Source organism: Phalacrocorax aristotelis, chromosome W (assembly GCF_949628215.1).
Source record: "Phalacrocorax aristotelis chromosome W, bGulAri2.1, whole genome shotgun sequence".
Lineage (NCBI taxonomy): Eukaryota > Metazoa > Chordata > Aves > Suliformes > Phalacrocoracidae > Phalacrocorax > Phalacrocorax aristotelis.
The window spans coordinates 13,739,996-13,761,881 of NC_134310.1; the positions used below are offsets into that span (position 1 = coordinate 13,739,996).

The following is a 21,886-nucleotide window of genomic DNA, read 5'->3' on the forward strand; positions in this document are numbered from 1 at the left end:
CCAGGACAGCTGACCCCAACTGGCCAAAGGGATATTCATTCCATACCATGTGACACCATGACCAGTATATTAACTGGGGCAGTTGATGCACAGGGGGTCAGTTGCAGCTTGGGGACTGGTGGTGTTGGGTCAGTGGGCAGCTGCGTCACATACAGTTTGTTTTGGTTGTTCATCCCCCTTCCCCAGGTTTCACACCTCTCTTTGTTTTCCTTTCCATTGCATTATTGTTGCTGCTGTTGTTATTGTTTTATTTTAATTATTAAACTGTTCTTATCTCAACCCATGAGCTTTACCCTTCTGATTCTCTCCCCCATCCCGCCGGTGGGGGAGTGAGCGAGCAGCTGTGTGGCGCTAAGTTGCTGGCTAAACCACAACACCCCCACAGCATCCTTCTCTCTAAATTGGGGAGAGATGGATTTGATAGGTGGACTGTTCAGTGCATAAGGAATTGGTTGGATGGCCACATCCAGAGGGTAGTAGTCAATGGCTTGATGTCCGGATGGAGACAGGTGATGAGTGGTGTCCCCAAAGGGTCCATACTGGGACCAGTACTATTTAATATCCTCATAAATGACATGGACAGTGGGATCGAGTGCACCCTCAGTAAGTTTGCAGATGACACGCCAGAAGGACAGGATGTCACCTAAAGAGACCTAGACAAGCTGGAGATGTGGGCCCATGCAAACCTCATGAGGTTCAACAAGGCCAAGTGCAAGGTCCTGGCACCTGGGTCGGGGCAACCCCCGGTATCAATACAGGCTGGGGGATGAAGAGACTGAGAGCAGCCCTGCAGAGAAGGACTTGGGGGTACTGGTGGATGAAAAGCTGGACATGAGCCAACAATGTGTGCTTGCAGCCCAGAAGGCCAACAGTATCCTGGGCTGCATCAAAAACAGCATGGCCAGCAGGTTGAGGGAGGTGATTCTGCCCCTCTGCTCTCGTGAGACCCCACCTGGAGTACTGCATCCAGCTCTGGAGCCCTCAACACAAGAAGGACATGGAACTGTTGGAGCGGGCCACAAAAATGATCCGAGGGCTGGAGCACCTCTCCTACAAGGACAGGCTGAGAGAGTTGGGGTTGCTCAGCCTGGAGAAGAGAAGGCTGCAGGGGGACTTTATTGCGGCCTTTCAGTACTTAAGGGGGGACTATAGGAAGGATGGGGGCAATCTCTTTAGCAAGGCCTATTGTGACAGGCGAAGGGGTAATGTTTTTAAACTTAAGGAGGGTAGATTTAGACTGGATATAAGGAAAAAAAATTTACTATGAGGGTAGTGAAACACTGGAACAGGTTGCCCAGAGAGGTTGTGGAGGCCCCATCCATGCAAGCGTTCAAGGCCAGGTTGGATAGGACTTTGAGCAACCTGATCTAGTTGAAGATGTCCCTGCTCACTGTAGGGGGTTGGACTAGATGACCTCTAAAGGTCCCTTCCAACTCAAACCTTTCTATGATTCTAGGCAGTCACCTCTAGTGACAAAAAATACAAAGTGCACACATGGCTGAGTTTAAGCGTTCTTAAAAGTTAAAGCATTACATTTCTCTAAGTGTTTTTAAAGATCCATGCAGAAGAGCTGTCCTGACCAGCCGAGTCCTTTCTGGAAAATCTCTTAAGTCATGAGATAAACACTTTGTCATTATGAATCTGTAAACAGGTTTGAAAAAATCTATTAATATAAGTTATCACCAAAATTAAATTAGTGCTGGCCTTTCTGTGAGACTGCCTGGAGCGGGGGGGGGGGGGGGGGGGGGGGCGGGGCGCAAAGTAGATAAGCTGGAAGGGACCTCTCGAGGTTAAGTTATTCTATGCATACCATATTGCTTCTTGATATATCACACTCACTACATGAGATAGTACAAATCCCTCTGTGCAAAAGCAGCAATGGCATTATCAGAACAGACAGTAATCAAGGCAAAGACAGTACAAGCTGAAAGGCAAGTTTCCCTGGAAGTTGGATTTTGAACTCTACAAAGCATTTCTGTGTGTTTTTAATGACAGACCCTAGACATTCTAACTCCAAAGCTGAATCCCACAGATCTACCACTACAGGACTACCATCAACATTCACTCCTAACCATGTACATAGAAGTCCCCGTTGAAAGCTTGACTTTAGGAATGAAAGAACTACAGAGTTTTACAGTAATGAAGGATATCTTTAATAAACATTATCTGTCTCTGACTATCGACTGCAGCAGTAATTTAGGATGTCCAAGCTAGAGTACTAGAACAAAGCTTAAATCTGTGTATATATCAACTTTTTATAATACCCGTAATTTCTTCTCATCCCTTGACCACATGGCAGAACTTTTAACTTGAGTTCAAGCCTCCACTCTGTTATAAACTGGTTAAACACCTTCAAGGTGTTTTTAATTATCTGGCTAAAAGCAACTCAGCATCATATATTGACTTTCATTGTCCTCCTTCATAACTTAATTCACATGGCTAGTTCTTGACAGTTCATTACTTGATGTAATCCAGTGAGTATACAATATTCATCGGTTAGTCCTGTATTCCAGAGAAAGAGTTATTCGGTCCCGGTGGTTATTATAGCAAATGGCCCAACCAGACCCCATGTTTTCCATTCAATTAAAGATTTGTCACAGGAACCTACCTCTTTTGAAGATAAGACATTCTACACTTAAAATACCTAAATAAGCTACTTTAATAATACTACAAAATATCCCTGTAGAATTATATATCAATCTCTGCCCAGTGCGATAGGAATGATAAAACAAGATCAGAAAGGACTGTGGCTTTCTGAATGCAGCATTTATGTCTCTTAAATCATACTAAGAGTTAACATTAGGCTCTTTATTGCTGGAAGTACACATTAAGGCTACTCAGTGAGAGCAGCTTTCCAAATTTATGCTTATACAAACATAGACATTTGTCCTGGTTTCAGCTGGGACACAGTTAATTTTCCTCCTAGTAGCTGGTTTAGTGCTGTGTTTCAGATTTAGGATGAGAATAATGTCAATAACACACTGATGTTTTAGTTGTTGCTGAGCAGCGCTTATACTAGTCAAGGACTTTTCAGCTTCCCATGCTCTGCCAGGCGCACAAGAAGCTGGGAGGGGACATGTGCTGGTTTTGGCTGAGAAGGGGTTAATTCTCCTCAATGTGGGGGTCAGCTACCTTTCCCGCTTCCCGCAGAGCGCGTGGCGGGGGGGCTGGGAGGGGCAGGGCCACGGCCAGGGCGGCTGACCCCGATTGGCCAATGGCATGTTCATTCCATACCATCTGACACCATGACCAGTATATTAAGGGGGGCAGTTGCAGCTGGGGGGGGGGGGGGGGGGGGGGGGGGGGGGGGGGGGGGGGGGGGGCGGGCGGGCGGGCGGGCGTGTGGGCGTGTGGGCGTGTGGTGTCGGGTTGGCGGGCGGTGAGCGGCTGTGTCGCGTGCGGTTTGTTTCGGTGGTTCATCCCCCCCCCCGCCCCCCTGCCCGGGTTTCGTGCCTCTCATTGTTTTCCTTTCCATTGCATTTTGTTGTTGTTGTTTTTTATTATTATTATTATTTTAATTATTAAACTGTTCTTATCTCAACCCAGAAGCTTAACCCTTCTGATTCTCTCCCCCATCCCACCGGTGGGGGAGTGAGCGAGCAACTGTGTGGGGCTGAGTTGCCGGCTAAACCACAACAGTCATTTTGGCGCCCAACGTGGGGCTCAAGGGTTGGAGATAATAACGGCTGCTGGACACAGCACCATGTTGTCATTTTTGCAGTTGGTGTTAAAGATTGGTGTTGGTTTGTTTAGTCTGCTGTGTTCTGCTGTGATTAGTAACGTCTTGCCTACAAGATTTGTTATACAAACACTGGTTTTCAGCTTTATCTGGTATTTGGGGTTTTTGCTGAAACTGTTACTGTACTTTGGATGCCACCTTGTTGAGGCAATTAGCAATTATACCTCCTCCTCTGAGAGATTTTATATGGAGGAAATACAGAATAGTATCTTTGCAACGTTGTTCTATGATGTCTCCGCCTTTATTACAACCACCTTTTTGTATCTTGAACATCCTTGGGTAGTTAAGGTGCGCTTATTGTTAGGTTTTGGGCATGTTGTTTTGGTTTTGACTAAGCAACTTAAGAATATCACCCAGAAATCTGCCCCAAGGCTTGATAGTTACGAGTGGCAGGGCATGTGGGATAGCATGGGCAAATACCTAGGGCAGTGGTCACCCCCAGTGTTTTGGAGTTTCACCCCTGAACAAGTGCAGAATCCTGAAAAACTACTAGAATATTTGGAGAAAGTATGTTGTTACGCGGGGAACTCCAGAGAGACACAAATAACTGCAACGTGCTGGGGCCTGGCCCATGCCTACCGAGCCCTGCTCAACAGTATGCAGTGCTCCCAAGGGGAAGAGGTGGTCTCTGGATTGAAAGGCAAAGTGACAGGCACTGCAGCCACGCAAACCCCTAGGAAAAGCACTGTGGCTACTCAAACCGCCACAAGTACTGGAGCTGACTCAGAGAATCAACCCGTGCCAGTATCAGTCGCCCCCATACACAAGATGAAATACTAGAAGCGGACGTCAACTCGGTTAGAACGGGACGATGAAAAAGCAGGGCCATCACGAGGAGAGGAGGAAGAAGTCATAAATGAAACAGAGACCACCCGATCCCTGTCCTTGAGTGAGTTGCGAGATATGCAAAAAGATTTCAGCCATCGTTCAGGTGAGCACATTGTCACCTGGCTGCTCCGATGCAGGGATAATGGGGCCAGTAGCCTGGAACTAGAGGGAAAAGAAGCCAAACAATTGGGATCCCTTTCTGGGGAAGGGGGCGTTGACAAAGCAATTGGGGAAAAAAACACAAGCCCTCAGCCTCTGGAGGTGACTCCTGTCCGGAGTGAAGGAAAGGGTTCCCTTTAAAGATGATGTTACATATTGCCTAGGAAAATGGACAACTATGGAGAAAGGCATCCAGTATCGAAGGGAATTAGCTGTGCTTGAGGTGGTTTATGGTGACCTGGACGATCAACGGTCATCCAAAGATCCAGATGAGGCCGAGTGCACACGACCCATGTGGTGGACGTTTTTACGGAGCGCACCATCTTCGCATGCAAACTTATTGGCAGTAATGTCCTGGAAAGGGGACGAGGCACCAACGGTGGCGGAGGTGATTGATAGACTCTGGGATTACAAAGCAAATATCTCTTCCTCGCTAGTCTCTGCTGTGGAGAAACTATCCCGAGAGGTCCAGCAACTCAAAGAAGATATCTCCTGCTCCCCACCTCCACAGAGTAGTGTCTCAGCTGTTAGGAATAAGCGTCCTTTGTCTCAAAGGAGAGGATACAAACCACGGGCCACCCTATAGTTGTACCTGTGTCACCACGGAGAGGACACGATGAGGTGGGATGGCAAGCCTACCTCGACCCTAGAGTCACAGGTACGTGAACTGCAAGGAAGAACAATCGCTCAGGGAGGTTCTTCCAGAGTAGCTGCTGCTCCAATTTCCAGTGAGCAGGTCCCCAGACAGAGGAGTAGAAGTGCTGATTTTATTTCTGAGCTTAATAGAGAGACTCTTGATTCACGTTTACAGGAAACGAGTTGTGAATGCCATGATCAAGACTAGAGGGGCCCTGCCTCCAGCCAGGTGGAGGAAAGGGATAACCGGGCTTATTGGACTGTGTGGATCCGATGGCCTGGCACGTCCGACCCACAGGAGTATAAAGCTTTAGTGGACACCGGCGCACAGTGCACCTTAATGCCATCAAACTATATAGGGGCAGAACCCATTAGCATTGCTGGAGTGACAGGGGGATCCCAAGAGCTAACTGTATTGGAGGCCGAAGTGAGCCTAACTGGCAATGAGTGGCAAAAGCACCCCATTGTGTCTGGCCCAGAGGCTCCGTGCATCCTTGGCATAGACTACCTCAGGAGAGGGTATTTCAAGGACCCAAAAGGCTACAGGTGGGCTTTTGGTGTATCTGCCTTGGAGACAGAGGAAAGTAAACAGCTGTCTACCTTGCCTGGCCTCTCGAAGGACCCTTCTGTTGTGGGGTTGCTGAAGGTCAAAGAACAACAGGTGCCAATTGCCACCACAACAGTGCACCGGCGGCAATATCGCACCAACTGAGATTCCCTGATTCCCATCCATGAACTCATTCACCGACTGGAGAGCCAAGGAGTCATCAGCAAGACCCACTCACCCTTTCACAGTCCCATATGGCCAGTGCGGAAGTCTAATAGGGAGTGGAAATTAACAGTAGACTATCGTGGCCTGAGTGAAGTCAAGCTGCCCCTAAGTACTGCTGTGCCAGACATGCTAGAACTTGAATACGGACCGGAGTCAAAGGCAGCCAAGTGGTATGCCACAATTGATATTGCTAATGCATTCTTCTCAATCCCTCTGGCAGCAGAATGCAGGCCACAGTTTGCTTTCACATGGTGGGGCGTCCAGTACACCTGGAATCGACTGCCCCAGGGGTGGAAACACAGTCCTACCATTTGCCATGGACTGATTCAGACCGTACTGGAACAGGGAGAAGCTCCAGAACACCTTCAATACATCGATGACATCATCGTGTGGGGCAACACAGCAGAAGACGTTTTTGAGAAAGGGAAGAAAATTGTCCAAATCCTTCTGAAAGGAAGGATTTCCTCTCAGGAAAGAAAGGAAGGATCCAGCTGAAAACAAATTAAGTTCATGGGACCCGCACAGGAGGTCCAGTTCTTCGGAATGAAATGGCAAGATGGACGTTGTCAGCTCCCAATGGATGTGATCAACAAAACAGCAGCCATGTCTCCATCAACTAGCAAAAAAGAAAATGCTTTTTTAGGCATTGTGGGTTTTTGGAGAATGCATATTCCAATTTAGAGTCTGATCGTAAGCCCTCTCCATCAAGTGACCCGGAAGAAAAACTATTTCAAATGGGGCCCTGAGCAAAGACAAGCCTTTGAACAGATTAAACAGGAGACAGTAAGTGCAGTAGCTCTTACACCAGTCCAGGCAGGGCAAGATGTAAAAAATGTGCTCTACACTACAGCCAGGGAGAATGGCCCTACCTGGAGCCTCTGGCAGAAAGCGCCACGGGAGACCCGAGGTTGATCCCTAGGGTTTTGGAGTCGGCGATACAGAGGGTCCGAAGCCCACTATACTCCAACTGAAAAAGAGATATTGGCAGCATATGAAGGGGTTCGACCTGCTTCAGAAGTGGTTCGTACTGAAGCACAGCTGCTCCTGGCACCCCGACTGCCAGTGCTGGGCTGGATGTTCAAAGGGAACGTCCCCTCCACACACCATGCAACTGATGCTACGTGGAGTAAATGGGTTGCACTGATCACCCCGCAGGCTCGAATAGGAAACCCCAGTCGCCCAGGAATCTTGGAAGTGATCATGGACTGGCCAGAAGGCAAAGACTTTGGAATATGGCCAGAGGAGGATGTGACATGTGCTGAAGAAGATCCACCATATAACAAACTGCCAGAAGATGAGAAGCAATATGCCCTGTTCACTGATGGGTCCTGTCACCTTTTGGGGAAGCACCGGAGATGGAAGGCTGCTGTATGGAGTCCTACACGACAAGCTGCAGAAACTGCTGAAGGAGAAGGTGAATCGAGCCAGTTTGCAGAAGTAAAGGCCATCCAGCTGGCCTGAGACATTGCTGAACGAGAAAAGTGGCCAGTGCTCTATCTCTATACTGACTCATGGATGGTGGGAAATGCCCTGTGGGGCTGGTTACAGCAGTGGAAGCAGAGCAACTGGCAGCGCAGAGGCAAACCCACCTGGGCTGCCGCATTGTGGCAAGATGTTGCTGCCCGGGTAGAGAACTTGGTTGTAAAGGTACATCACGTGGATGCTCACATCCCCAAGAGTCGGGCCACTGAAGAACATCAGAACAACCAGCAGGTGGATCAGGCTGCCAAGACTGAAGTGGCTGAGGTGGATCTGGACTGGCAACATAAGGGTGAACTATTTCTAGCTCGATGGGCCCATGACACCTCAGGCCATCAAGGGAGAGATGCAACATACAGGTGGGCTCGTGATCGAGGGGTGGACTTGACCATGGACGCTACTGCACAGGCTATCCACGAATGTGAAACATGCACTGCAATCAAGCAAGTGAAGCGGGTAAATTCTCTGTGGTATGGGGGACGATGGCTGAAATATAAATATGGGGAGGCCTGGCAAATTTACTATATCACACTCCCACAAACCAGCCAAGGCAACCACCATCTGCTTACAATGGTGGAAGCAACCACCAGCTGGCTGGAAACATATCCTGTCCCCCATGCCACTGCCTGGAACACTATCCTGGGTCTCAAAAACCAAGTGCTGTGGTGACATGGCACCCCCAGAGAGAATTGAGTCAGACAACGGGACTCATTTCCGAAACAACCTTATAGACACTTGGGCCAAAGAGCACGGCACTGACTGGGTTTATCACATCCCCTGTCATGTATCAGCCTCTGGGAAAATCGAAAGATACAATGGACTGTTCAAGACTACACTGAGAGCAATGGGGGGTTTGAACAGTCAAGCACTGTGATACACATTTAGCAAAAGCCACCTGGTTAGTCAACACTAGGGGATCTGCCAACCAAGCTGGCCCTGCCCAATCAGAACCCTTACGGTACTGTGGAAGGGGACAGAGTCCCTGTAGTGCACATAAAAAATATGCTGGGGAAGACAGTCTGGGTTATTCCTGCCTCAGGCAAAGCCAAACCCATTCGTGGGATTGCGTTTGCTCAAGGACCTGGGTGCACTTGGTGGGTGATGCGGGAGGATGGAGGAGTCCGGTTTGTACCTCAAGGGGATTTGATTTTGGGTGAAAATGGCCAATGAACTGAATGGTATGCTGTTAATTGCTATATAATGTTGTGTATCATCACTACTATGGTTGCTATATTCATGGGACCTGAGCATGACTTCAATGCTATGGAACAAGTGGCGGATACTGTCATGGTTTTAGCTGGGATGGAGTTAAGTTTCTTCACTGTAGATGGTATAGTGCTGTGCTTTCGACTTAGTACAAAAAATAATGTTGATAACACACAGATGTTTTGGCTGTTGCTGGGTAGTGCTAGTACTACAGGGCAGCCTGTTCCACAGCTTTGTTACTGTCGTGGTTCAGCCTCAGTTGGCAACTAAACACCACGCAGCTGCTCTCTCACTCCCCCCACCCCTGTGGGATGGGCAAGAGAATCGGAAGAGCAAAAGAACTTGTGGGTTGAGATAAGCACAGTTTAAGAATTACAATAAAATAATAATTATAATAATGATTATGATAATAATGACAATAATGATAATATAATAAAATGGAAAAGAAAAAAAAACAGAAAAACAAACGATACAGCTGCTCACCACCCGCCGACCGACGCTGCCCGTCCCCGAGCCACGATTGCTGCCTCCCTCCCCCGGCCAGCCCCTCCCAGTTAACATACTGGGCATGATGTTACATGATATGGGATATCCCTTTAGTCAGTTTGAATCTGCTCTCTTAGCTGTGCCCCCCTCCCCTCCTGGCTTCTTGTGCACCCGGCAGAGCATGGAAAGCTGGAAAAGTCCTGACTAGTACAAGCACTACCCAACAACAGCCAAAACATCTGTGTGTTATCTCAACATTGTTTTCATGCTAAGTTCAAAGCACAGCACTATGCCAGCTAGAGTGAAGAAAATTAACTCTATCCCAGCTAAAACCATGACACATGCCCAGTATGTTAACTGGGAGGAGTTGGCCAGGGGAGGGAGGTAGCAATCACGGCTCAGGGAACAGCAGCGTCAGTCGGTGGGTGGTGAGTGGTTTTACCGTTTGTGTTTTGGGTTTTCTTCCCTTTTTCCCTTTTCCTTTTTATTATATTATCATTATTGTTATTATCATCATTATTATTACCATTGTTATATTATTTTAATTAATAAACTCTTCTTATCTCAACCCACAAGTTTTTTTTTTGTGCTTTTTCTCTTCCGATTCTCTTCCCCATCCCACAGGGGTGGGGGGAGTGAGTGAGCGGTTGCGTGGCATTTAGTTGGCTGACTGGGGCTGAACCACGACAAACATCTATGTGCCATCAGCACTATGTCAGCTACAGTGAAGAAAATTAACTCTATCCTAGCCAAAACCAGCACAAGATGATACGAATTAACTTCATTCATGTACTGCAGAGAACTAAAAATTTTTCTTATACATATCAATACGTACAAAACTCAGCCTCTCTGCTTGCGTAAGAGAAGCTGTACATTGCAACAGACACTAAGAAAAAATATCTGTTTCTTTCCAAACAGCTGGTGAATCAAAGAACATAGTTTCTCAACAACTTTTTATATGTTAGAATGTTAAAAAATAGTACCCACATTAGACTTATATAAAAACACTTCTGTGCGTTCCAGTGATTATGCATGTATTAAGATGTCTGTGACTCTCCTTTATTTCTAATTGTTTAGGACTGATGCTGCTTTACCACTCACTCTCAGTGCTGCATTAATTCTTAATATCTTTATACCAGAGACTTTGATCTGGTACTAATATTATTTAGCTTTTAGCTGCCACATAAATGGAGAATACATATAAATAGTTAGGTCAATGCTAAGAGATCTTTAAAGAAATAATCCCTCAAAACTTTCAAGGAGTGTAACATGGAAAAATTACACAATGATTTGTCACAAGGAAGAAGTCAGAGAAAATACAATTTTACAACACTGGTCTTGTGATATAACCAGACACTTATCACAGAATCACAGGTTGGAAGGGACCTCAGGGATCATCTAGTCCAACCTTGCTGGGAAGAGCACAGTCTAGACAAGATGGCCCAGCACCCTGTCCAGACAACTCTTGAAGGTGTCCAATGTGGCCGAGTTAACCACTTCCCTGGGGAGATTATTCCAATGGTTGACTGTTCTCACTGTGAAAAATTTTCCTCTTGTGTCCAGTCGGAATCTCCCCAAGAGCAACTTGTGTCCATTCCCCCTTGTCCTCTCCATGTGACTCCATGTAAAAGGGAGTCTCCATCTTCTTTGTAGCTACCCCTTAAGTACTGGTACATGGTGATGAGATCCCCTCTAAGCCTCCTTTTCTCAAGGCTGAACAAACCCAGCTCTCCCAGCCTATCCTCGTATGGCAGGCTTCCCAGTCCTTTGATCATCTTGGTGGCCCTTCTCTGGATCCCTTCCAGCCTGTCCACATCCCTTTTGCATAGCGGGGACCAGAACTGTACACAGTACTCCAGGTGTGGCCTGACAAGCGCTGAGTAGAGTGGGATAAGGACTTCTTTCTCTCTGCTGGTGATGCCCTTTTTGATGCAACCCAGCATCCTATTGGATGGGCCAAAGAGCACGGCATTGAGTGGGTGTATCATGTCCCCTGTTATGTACCAGCCTCTGGGAAAATTGAACAGTACAATGGACTGTTAAAAACTACACTGAGAGCAATGGGGGGTGGAACATTCAAGCACTGGGATACATATTTATTAAAAGCTACCTGGTTAGTCAACACTAGGGGATCTGCCAATCAAGCTCACCCTCCCCAGTCAGAAATCCTACATACTGTGGAAGGGGATAGAGTCCCTGTAGTGCACATAAAAAATATGCTGGGCAAGACAGTCTGGGTTCTTCCTGGCTCAGGCAAAGGCCGACCCATTTGTGGGATTGCTTTTGCTTGAGGACCTGGGCGCACTTGGTGGTTGGTGACGCGGGAGGATGGAAAAATCCAATGTGTGCCTCAAGGGGATTTGATTTTGGGCAAAAACAGCCAATGAACTGAATGGCACAATGCAAACTGCTATATAATATTGTGTGTCACCTCTATGTTGTATCACTGATATCAGAGTACAAGCATCCCAACCCATGGAAGATGAACTTTGATGAAACAAAGCAAAGCACAGCAGTGATGGAACAATGACTGACTTGGTATGCAGCAACCCAACGCGCCACACACGCCATCTCTCCCACCCTGAAAGACTGATACGAGAGATGGAGCCCAGAGTCATAGACTAGGTGAACTCAATGGACATTTTAATGAACATTTTACAAGGAAGGTCGATAGACTCAGGGAATGATCACAGAATCACAGGTTGGAAGGGACCTCAGGGATCATCTAGTCCAACCTTTCTAGGAAGAGCGCAGTCTAGACAAGATGGCCCAGAACCCTGTCCAGACGACTCTTGAACGTGTCCAATGTGGCCGAGTCTATTATGTTAAAGGATGAGAAGGGGAGGGGTGGTGGTTGGTAAGGTTGTATTGGATGGTATGGGACCTGGGCACGGTGTAAATGGTATGGAATAAGGGGTGGAGAGTGTGCTGGTTTTGGCTGAGAAGGGGTTAATTCTCCTCACTGTGGGGGTCAGGTACCTTTCCAGCTTCCTGCGCTCTGCCTTGTTGGTGGGAGGCTGGGAGGGGCACAGCCATAGCCGTGGTGGCTGACCCCAACTGGCCAATGGTATGTTCATTCCATACCATATGACACCATGACCAGTATATTAAGGGGGGCAGTTGCAGCTCCGGGGAGGCATGGCATCAGGTCAGTGGGCAGTGAGTGGCTGCATCACATGCGGTTTGTTTCAGCGGTTCATTCCCCTCCCCCACCTGGGTTTCGTGCCTCTCATTGTTTTCCTTTCCACTGGATTTTTGTTGTTGTTGGGGTTTTATTTTTATTATTAAAACTCTTATCTCAACCCAGGAGCTTTACCCTTCCGATTCTCTCCCCTGTCCCACCGGTGGGGAAGTGAGCGAGGGGCTGTGTGGGGCTGAGTTGCCAGCTAAACCATGACAGGACACAACCAGGACAGGTGACCCAGACTAGCCAAAGGGATATTCCATTCCATATGACATCATGCTGAACAAAAAACTGGGCAGGGTTGGCTGAGGGGGTCTCAGCCACTGCTCAGGAACTGGCTGCGCATCAGTCAGTGGGTGGTGAACAATTGCATTGTGCATCACTTGTTTTATATATTTTTATTATTATTTTCCCCTCTTTTTCTGTCCTATTAAATTGTCTTCATCTCAACGCATGCGTTTTACTTTTTCCAGTTCTCTTCTCCATCCCACTGGGGGGGTGGGGGGGTGGAGTGCGCAAACAGCTGTGAGGTGCTTAGCTGCCTGCTGGGTTAAACCACAACAGTCCTATACTAATAGTAGCATTAATTACACACAGAAAATTATTACATCCCCCACTGAAGAAAAGTGTGCATACCTCATCTGAGCACCTAAAAGAAAGCTTCATGAGAATCCAATCCCCCCTTTCCTACAAGGAAACATTACAACCATCAACACTATCTCAATACCACTCATGCCCTGCTTTGTACTTAAGGAAAACTTCCTGCAGTACACCAGGTTAGGAAATAGGTAGTTATTATGCCTGACTCTGGATTAGCAAGATCGAGGAAAACTAAATTTACAGTATAGTGAAAGACTATCAAAAAATATTCAAGATGAAGATCCCAACTACATCAGATCAGTGCTACTGAACATTAAGTCAATAAGAAACCCAACTTCCCTTCTCTACCTAAGTAATCAGAAGATGTACAGTAACAAATAAGTTCATTGACAGCAAAAGTAGCTTTCCATTATCATCTCATTTATTTTATCAAATATTGGTGCTCGCCTATGCATTTAAATACATGCTAATAAGCTTATAGTAAGACATTACAAGGACATGAAAATAAAGATTAAAATATTCTTCCTCAGATACATGGTTAAACAATTATCTTTGAGCATAATTCAATTTCTACTACTGAAAACAGTTTTTTAAAAAAAACTATTCAATTTGCTACCAAACAACTATCAAACCAGAAGCATTCATTCTAAAACTCTGGCCTAGAAGAATAATGTCTGAAAAGTAAGAGATAAAATAATCACATGGCAGTTTCAGAAGTAAATTTCTATATCCTAGAGACACATGAAGTGATCCAATAGTATTCCTGAACCTCTAATACTTACACAGAAATCACTAACTGCGGCTAGAGATGATTAACATGAGTTTACCAGGTTTCAGAGATGCCATTTCAAACTACAATCAAGCAATTAAACTGTTAAATACTACTCAACACATGATCCTGAAAGTGGAACAACTAAAATATCAGATTAATTTTTAGAATTATGCCCACTTTTTATTCTTTCTCAATGTACTCAAGAAGCTCAAGAGCTAAAAAAAAAAAAGGCAACAATTCAACTCCAAGTTACCAGATGTAACAAGTGTCAGATAGAAGAGAAGGGGGGAAAAAAACGAAAAAGCTATCTGCAAGAAGTTTCAGTGTTACACACTTAATAGTCAAAAGATAAGCAGCTCACCAACTTCCCTTCAAAGTGCAATATACCAAAACATTCCAGAAGCAATATCAGCATCACTATAATCTCTCTGCCACCACAAGTGGAATTCAAGCTGCTGAGATGTGCTCTACAGCACACTTCCAGACATCCCTTGGCCTGTCTCCTTGATACCACCTTCCTGTCTCTGCCTGGTTAGCATGTTAAGCCTCTTACTAGTGAATGAGACACCTTTTTGGAAGTCCTGATCAGATGCTGGTACGTCTACGGACCACCAGAAGTACACTTAAATGAGCACTTCTAGATGCTGTTCCTGAGTAAGTAAAATCTTGAGCAAGTTTTAAAAGTTTAAGCAGTTTTTAAAAAGAGCTTTAAAAGAAATGAGGTAATCTGTTTTAAATTTTAGATGACTGCAATACCTGTCAGACATCTAAATGTAAAAATCTGTTTTTTCTTCACAGTCTTTTTCCAAAATACATACAGTTGATGTAATCAAACCAGTCTTTTTTTCCCCCCCCCAAACCAAAATGTGTTTAAAAAAATTCTGTTTGTAAGCTGAATATTAGTAAGAAAAGGAAACTATTTGCCATCCTCAATTCAGTTTGAAAGCAAAACATTTGGTGGAATAAGAACATAAATAGTAAGATTTAACACCACTTGCTCTATGAAGTTAGATGCTACACAGTTCAGCTTTTTTTCCCCTCCCCTAAATCAAATAACTGGACTATTTAACAGTAACACAGAAAAGCTACAGCATGCTTTTTGGCAAGCATTAATCATAATTAATACATATCATAATTCTGAAAGCTACAAAAATATTTTCTCTCTCTTCTAAGGCCAATTCATCTTTATGATATTTCACTTACATGTAGGCTCTTTATTCTTACCAGCATAATACTGGATCTTTTAGCATTAGGCAGAAACAGCACCACACTTGTTTAGAGGAGGAAACATGTAATAGAATGTTTTCTTTTGGAAATGTTGTAGAGTCATGTTCAGAAACTACAAAGAAATAATACTCTCTCTTTCTAGAGCAAAGTGTAAGGACTGTGATGGATGCTGCCTCCTTTGGGAAGTTGGTTCAGTGTCTTCAGCTGACCCTGGGAAAACTCTGCCTCTTCCAGAAGTAAACTGTATCCCTACCCACAGAAACCGCTAAGATAAGAGATGAAAAGCTGCTTACTGCAGTCTCAAATGAGAACAGCTTGTTTTCTTAATAGTAGCTCCTTGCCCTGCTCCATGGTGTTGCACTGATATCACTAACTTTAATATTAAATGACCTAACAGAATTTATTTGCTTTCACCAGATATTAGCCTACAAATATGTAACACCCCAAAACATGAAAAGATGGCAATACTGAAATGGCACTTACCGTAACCACAGCCTTGCCCAGAAAGATAGAGCCTCTGCAGCCATACTCTGTTTCATCTTCAGACTTGTAATAACTGAGTGTGTTGCTTTTCAGAACTACCCATCGATCCTGCCACCCATGAATGTAGTTGGTCCACTGCGAGGAAAAAAAAAAACTTTAAGACACACCCACCCACCCCTACCCCTCCCCCCAACAGACACAGCTTGGCTTTCAAGCACTAGGAGAAAAGTAGTTGCTATAAAAGTTCTTCCCAACAAGAACTTTTATTCCTCTTCTGCCCAGAGCACCTAAAATTATTTTACAAACTCCTGAAGGTACTAAAAACCAGTTGTTTCAAGTAACACAGGAAGTTCCATTTAAACATGAGAAAAAACTTCTTTCCTGTGAGGGTGACAGAGCAGTGGAACAGGCTGCCCACAGAGGTTGTGGAGTCTCCTTCCCTGGAGACATTCAAAACCTGCCTGGACGCAGGCCTGTGCCCCCTGCTCAAGGTCTACCTGCTCAAGCAGGTAGGTTGGACAAGATGATCTCCAGAGGTCCCTTCCAACCCCTACCATTCTGCAAGCAATAAGATAACAGATATCTGTCCTGGTTTGAGCTGGGATAGAGTTAAATTTCTTCATAGTAGCTAGTATGGGGCTATGTTTTGGAGTTTTGCTGGAAACAGCAGTGATAATGTGGAGATGTTTAAGTTGTTGCTAAGTAGCACTTACACTGGTCAAGGACTTTTTCAGCTCCCCACGCTCTGACAGGTGCACAAGAAGCTGGGAGGGGACACAGCCAGGACAGCTGACCCAAACTGACCAATGGGATATTTCATACCATATGACATCATGCTCAGTATATAAAGCTGGGGAAGAAGGAAGGGGGGACGTTTGGAGTGATGGTGTTTGTCTTCCCAAGTAACCGTTACGCATGATGGAGCCCTGCTTTCCTGGAGATGGCTGAACACCTGCCTGCGGGAAGTAGTGAATGTATTCCTTGTTTTGCTTTGCTTCCACATGCAGCTTTTCCTTTACCTATTAAGCTGCCTTTATCTCAAACCATGAGTTGCCTCACTTTTACTGTTCCGATTCTCTCCCCCATCCCACCAAGGGGGAGTGAGCAAGCGGCTGCGTGGTGCTTGGTTGCTGACTGGGGCTAAACCACGACAGTCCATTTTGGCGCCCAACGTGGGGATCGAAAGGTTTGAGATAACGACAGATTTGATTGGACAAAGTGACTAAAAGTTCTGATTATTAATCTTATTTGCAACATCTTCTCAACGATACTGAGCTGCACTTTGTAAAAACACATAACACTAATCAGGACTGTTCTATAACTCTGGCTACATGCTGGTGCTTGACTTTCAATCACAGCACAAAAATTATAAATTAGATAAAAATGGAGACAAAAGCACTGAAAATTTTATCATGCAAGCACTTTGATCATGACAACTGTTCTTTGACAAAAAGCTCCAATAAATAAGTTTTAAATGTCTCTTTTTAGCATTTAATTCCAACCATTATTCACCATTTTTGTAAACATATAAATAGGGGGAACACAGTGGACTAACAGGTTCGTATCTACATTATACTATACATATTAGTTAATACATGTCCCATAACAGCATGTTAACTCTAATAACAAGAGGAGGTCTACAGAAGACAAATTCTGCAGCTGAGAAATTCCTAACAATTTTCAAGCGTATGCAAGACCTAGATTTGCTCTCCAAAGATAAAGCCCTTTATGAGCGAATGTGACGCCCCTCTACAAGAAGGGTCAGAAGGAGGATCCGGGGAACTACAGGCCAGTCAGCCTGACCTCGGTACCGGGGAAGATTATGGAGCAGATCACCTTGAATACCATTACGCAGCACATGCGGGACACCCAGGGGATCAGGCCCAACCAGCATGGCTTCATGAAAAGCATGTCCTGCCTGACCAACCTGATCTCCTTCTATGACCAGGTGACTCGCCTAGTGGATGAGAGAAAGGCTGTGGATGTTGTCTACCTGGACTTTAGTAACGCCTTTGACACTGTCTCCCACAGCATCCTCCTGGAGAAGCTGGCTGCTCACGGCTTGGACAAGTGCACTCTGCGCTGGGTGAAAAACTGGCTGGACAGCCAAGCCCAGAGAGTAGTAGTGAATGGAGTCAAATCCAGTTGGCACCCAGTCATGAGCGGTGTTCCCCAGGGCTCAGTGTTGGGGCTGGTCCTGTTCAGTATCTTCATTGATGATCTGGATGAGGGGATTGAGTGCACCCTCAGTAAGTTTGCAGATGACACCAAGCTGGGTGGAAGTGTTGATCTGCTGGAGGGCAGGAAGGCCCTACAGAGGGACCTGGACAGGCTGGATCGTTGGGCCGGAGCCAACGGTATGAGATTCAACAAGGCTAAGTCCCAGGTCCTGCACTTGGGTCACAACAACCCCATGCAATGCTACAGGCTTGGGGAGGAGTGGCTAGAGAGCTGCCTGGAGGAAAAGGATCAGGGGGTGTTTGGTTGACAGCCAGCTGAACATGAGCCAGCAGTGTGCTCAGGCGGCCAAGAAGGCCAATGGCATCCCGGCTTGTATCAGGAATAGTGTGGCCAGCAGGAGCAGGGAGGTGATAGTGCCCCTGTACTCAGCACTGGTGCGGCCGCACCTCGAGTACTGTGTTCAGTTTTGGGCCCCTCACTACAAGGACATCGAGGTGCTGGAGTGTGTCCAGAGAAGGGCAAAGTTGGTGAAGGGTCTGGAGAAGTAGTCTGATGAGGAGCAGCTGAGGGAGCTGGGGTTGTTTAGTCTGGAGAAGAGAAGGCTGAGGGGAGACCTTATTGCTCTCTACAACTACCTGAAAGGGGGTTGTAGTGAGGCAGGGGTCAGTCTCTTCTCCCTAGTAACAAGCGATAGGACGAGAAGAAATGGCCTCAAGCTGCGCCAGGGGAAGTTTAGGTTGGACATTAGGAAAAACTTCTTCACCAAAAGGTTTGGCAGTCATTGGAACAGGCTGCCCAGGGAGGTGGTTGAGTCTCCATCCCTGGAGGTATTCAAAAGAAGGGTAGATGTGGTACTTGAGGATATGGTTTAGTGGTAGACTTGGCAGTGATAGGTTAGTGGTTGGACTCAATGATCTTAAGGGTCTTTTCCAACCTTAACGATTCTATGATTCTATGATCTCTTAATACATCCAATTGCTAAGGTTAGTATTTCTTAAAGAAAGCCTCAACTGTGCTTAGTACATGAACTGGTAGCACAAGCTGTCATAGAGGTATATTATTTCCTGTCTTCTTCCTTTTCTCATCTCTCATATTCCCAACTCCTCCTAGATACAAAAGGCAGAGTCCAAAATTATCTTGGGCAAAAGAGCAAGGGACAGGGAAGACAGCACCTTTCCTTATTTGACACAGTTAAGTGAGGTAAATATAGCAGTCAGTCTTGCATTTGCTGTTGCAATCAGTGTGCTATGAATTAAGACTTCTTAAAGTACATGGGGTAGAAACAAGGCTTTAGCAAAGAAAAGACCACTGGTTCAAGCATCTAGATTCTTGTGCTTCAAGAAAGACAGTTCCACATCTAAGTTCTTTCTTTGTATCCACCTTAAAATGGTAAGCAGGAAGTACAATGGAAAAAACCTGGAGTTCTGAAACGTTTAAAGAGACCAGCAGGACATACTTCTAACTTTCTCTTACCTAATTACTCCATTTCCTTCAAAGCTTCTCTCTTTACCAAAGGGCAGAACAACCGAAACTCTCCTAAGCACATGGAGAACTGCAGCCTAATTTTATTGATTTAAAACGTAATTATATACAATAAGTTATTATAAATATTTTTATAGTAGGAAGTTGGGTAGTCTACCATTTCATTTTCATTAGTTTGTCTCAAGTACTGTCGAGGCATCAACTAGCAAAAGGTAAACTTATCCCTCAAGCATAGTCACTGCAACAGGTTTCACCATACTTGACTATTCTGATTACATCCCATGTTCTCACAGGAAAAGCAGCGTCAGCTACACTCAGCACAATCATCCAGAAATGTTTGCACATACCTAAGCTACAGAACATCAGAAGCAGCTATGGCTTCACCTGCTACACCAGTAAAAAAGCACTGGGGCTTAATGAAGTATTTAATTTGCCAACATAAAATTCAATTGCATCTCACTAGTATTTAAGTTTCTAATGATGGGAAGCATCTAATCAAAGAAAAACTTTGCAATGGGGGAAAAAAACGAACAATAGAACTACACAACTAAATCAAAACCTCACAGTTTAACTGCTTTAATATCTCACATCCACCTCATCCTCTCCCTCTCCATCCACTATTAGATGATAAGATCTTACAGAGGAGAGTCAAGGCCCTTCTTTTCTCCTAGCCGTTCCTCCCATATCTGGGCTTAGAAACATTTCCAAGAGTGGAAGGAGTTCAGAGTCCTTCACAAAAAACAGAGTACTGGCCCCATTACAGCTGTTTTCTCAGCATCCAGGGCCTGTTCACGATCTCTGTATTCCATGACCTTCTACACTGGCCTGTGCCCGGCCTTATTGTGTATGAAAGGAAAGAAATTAAAACACATAGCACTTGAAGTCTAAAGATATTTCAACATTATTCTGAATGTATTTTCTGTTAAAAAAAGGCATGCTTTCAAACTTAGTAATTCAATATTCAACTTTAAAAGCACTCCTAAAGTTTCCCAGTATCATCCAATGCATACTTACAAGTCGTCATATTCTCTGTGATAAAACAGCAAAAAGTGATGTTTATTTTTAAAAGGGGAAAACACGCTTTAGTGCCATTTTCCTTCCACTCCTCCCCACCTCCCATCTCTCTTGCTGTGGGGGTATTTTATTGCCCTGTTTTGATATTTGGACTAAAGATTGTGCCCCTCCTATGTTGGGGCCTACTCCTAGGAAGTGACCACGGGCTGTACCTGCCTTTAGGAACTCCCGGGTAGAGGAGTGGGATACTGCGGCCCCAGCCCGCACCCGGGCCCACTACCAGCCTCGGCCAGGAGCTTGAGGAGTGGGGGAAACACCTTCCCCGCGCGCATCCGGCAGCCCCCTCGCGGGCCTCGCTCTCCGGAAACTCAGAGCAAGCAGCCAACGGGCTCGGTACGGGGGCAGGGGGCGGCAGGGATTCCCGTGCCGGGCGCCGACACCTCCCCCAACCGCCCGGCCGGGGCTGAAGAACCCACGGCTCTTCCCCGAGAAAGTGCTTCCTCACACCGCCTCTCGGGGATGGGGAGAGCGGGCGTTTCGCAGTTGCGGGAGTAAATACGCGAGACCTCCGCCCCCCCTCCCGGTGCCCCCAGCTGAGGGAGGGAGCGGTTCACGCCGGGCGCCGATGCGCCTGCCTAGCAAGCTCCTCACCATCAGGTGGCGGCTGCCTCGGCCGTAACTGGCGTCTCCCGCACCCCCACCAGGCCCCTCCACCGGCGCCGGGGGAGGCAGGAGCCTCGGCCTGATTGTCCGGAGCGGCAGGGTGGGGAGAAGAGAGGCGGACAGGGCTGACAGCCCTCAGTCAGCTGCGGGAGTGAGGGGCCGTAGTGCGGCGCGGAGAGGGGAAGCGAGAAGCCGCCAAGCACAGGCTGCGGGGACGAGGAAAGGCAGCTTACCTTGCTGAGCACCCCACAGAACTCAACAGGCAGCCCGAGTTCGGTCTCGGGGTCCTCTTCGGAGCCGGAGGAATTCCAACTCTGATTGTCCGACATAACCGAGCAGGGAAGAGCTAAGCGACACCTGCCCACAGCAGCCTCAGTCTCCTCCTGTTGAAGGGACGGGAGCAGTGGGCTCTACCTGAGCAGCACTACTCCGCGCCCGTAGTGCCACCAGCGCCGGGGTACGCAAGCTTAGTCTTTCCCCTCACCGTAGTTCCACGGGCCCTACCCGCGGCAAGAGCCACAACATATAGGTGGCGAGGAGAGGAAGGACGAGTACACGTCTGTCTGCCGCGCACTCCACTTAAAGCACGGCCACCACTGTCTTACGCGAGGTGAGTGCTCTATGCCACTATTTATTAGTTCCGCTCCTCGCCTTCCTTCCCAGCTCTGCTAGCCGGGCCGCGCGATGCCTGTCGGGAGTTGTAGTCTTCCGTGCAGCGGTAAGCCTGGCTACAGTTAGCTCTCGGAGATGTAGTCCGCTGCAGCGGCTGTCTCCCTCCCGTCGGCGGGTGGCCGCCATCGGGACCATGGCGCTAGCCAAACACCATTCGTCGTTTCTGTGGCACTAGCGATGGGTTTCGCTTCCGTAGCCCGAGGTGGGGAACTCCGTTCCCTTTGCCGCCGGGCGAGGTGCTACTTAGGGAGGTGGTTGGTTGGGTTGGGGGGGGCGGTGAGGAAGGACTCTAGTAAGGTGAAG

At 46.6% G+C, this 21,886-nt stretch overlaps 1 protein-coding gene across 4 annotated transcripts in view; it reads right to left on the reverse strand.

The window, feature by feature from the left end:
- Positions 1 to 21,587, reverse strand: part of LOC142049831 (ceramide transfer protein-like) — a 203,754-nt gene extending 182,167 nt beyond the window's left edge. For 3 of the 4 annotated variants that reach the window (XR_012657834.1, XM_075077911.1, XM_075077909.1), the window contains exons 1-2: positions 21,145 to 21,587; positions 15,572 to 15,706 (exon numbers count right to left, since the gene is read on the reverse strand). Coding sequence is in view for 3 of the 4 variants with exons in the window: in XM_075077911.1 (XP_074934012.1) it covers positions 15,572 to 15,706; positions 21,145 to 21,240 (231 nt within the window). In the remaining variant the exon portion in view is untranslated. The remainder of the gene's footprint in view (positions 1 to 15,571; positions 15,707 to 21,144) is intronic. The other variant, XM_075077910.1, reaches the window with a different exon arrangement.
- Between the last annotated feature and the right edge of the window lie 299 nt (positions 21,588 to 21,886).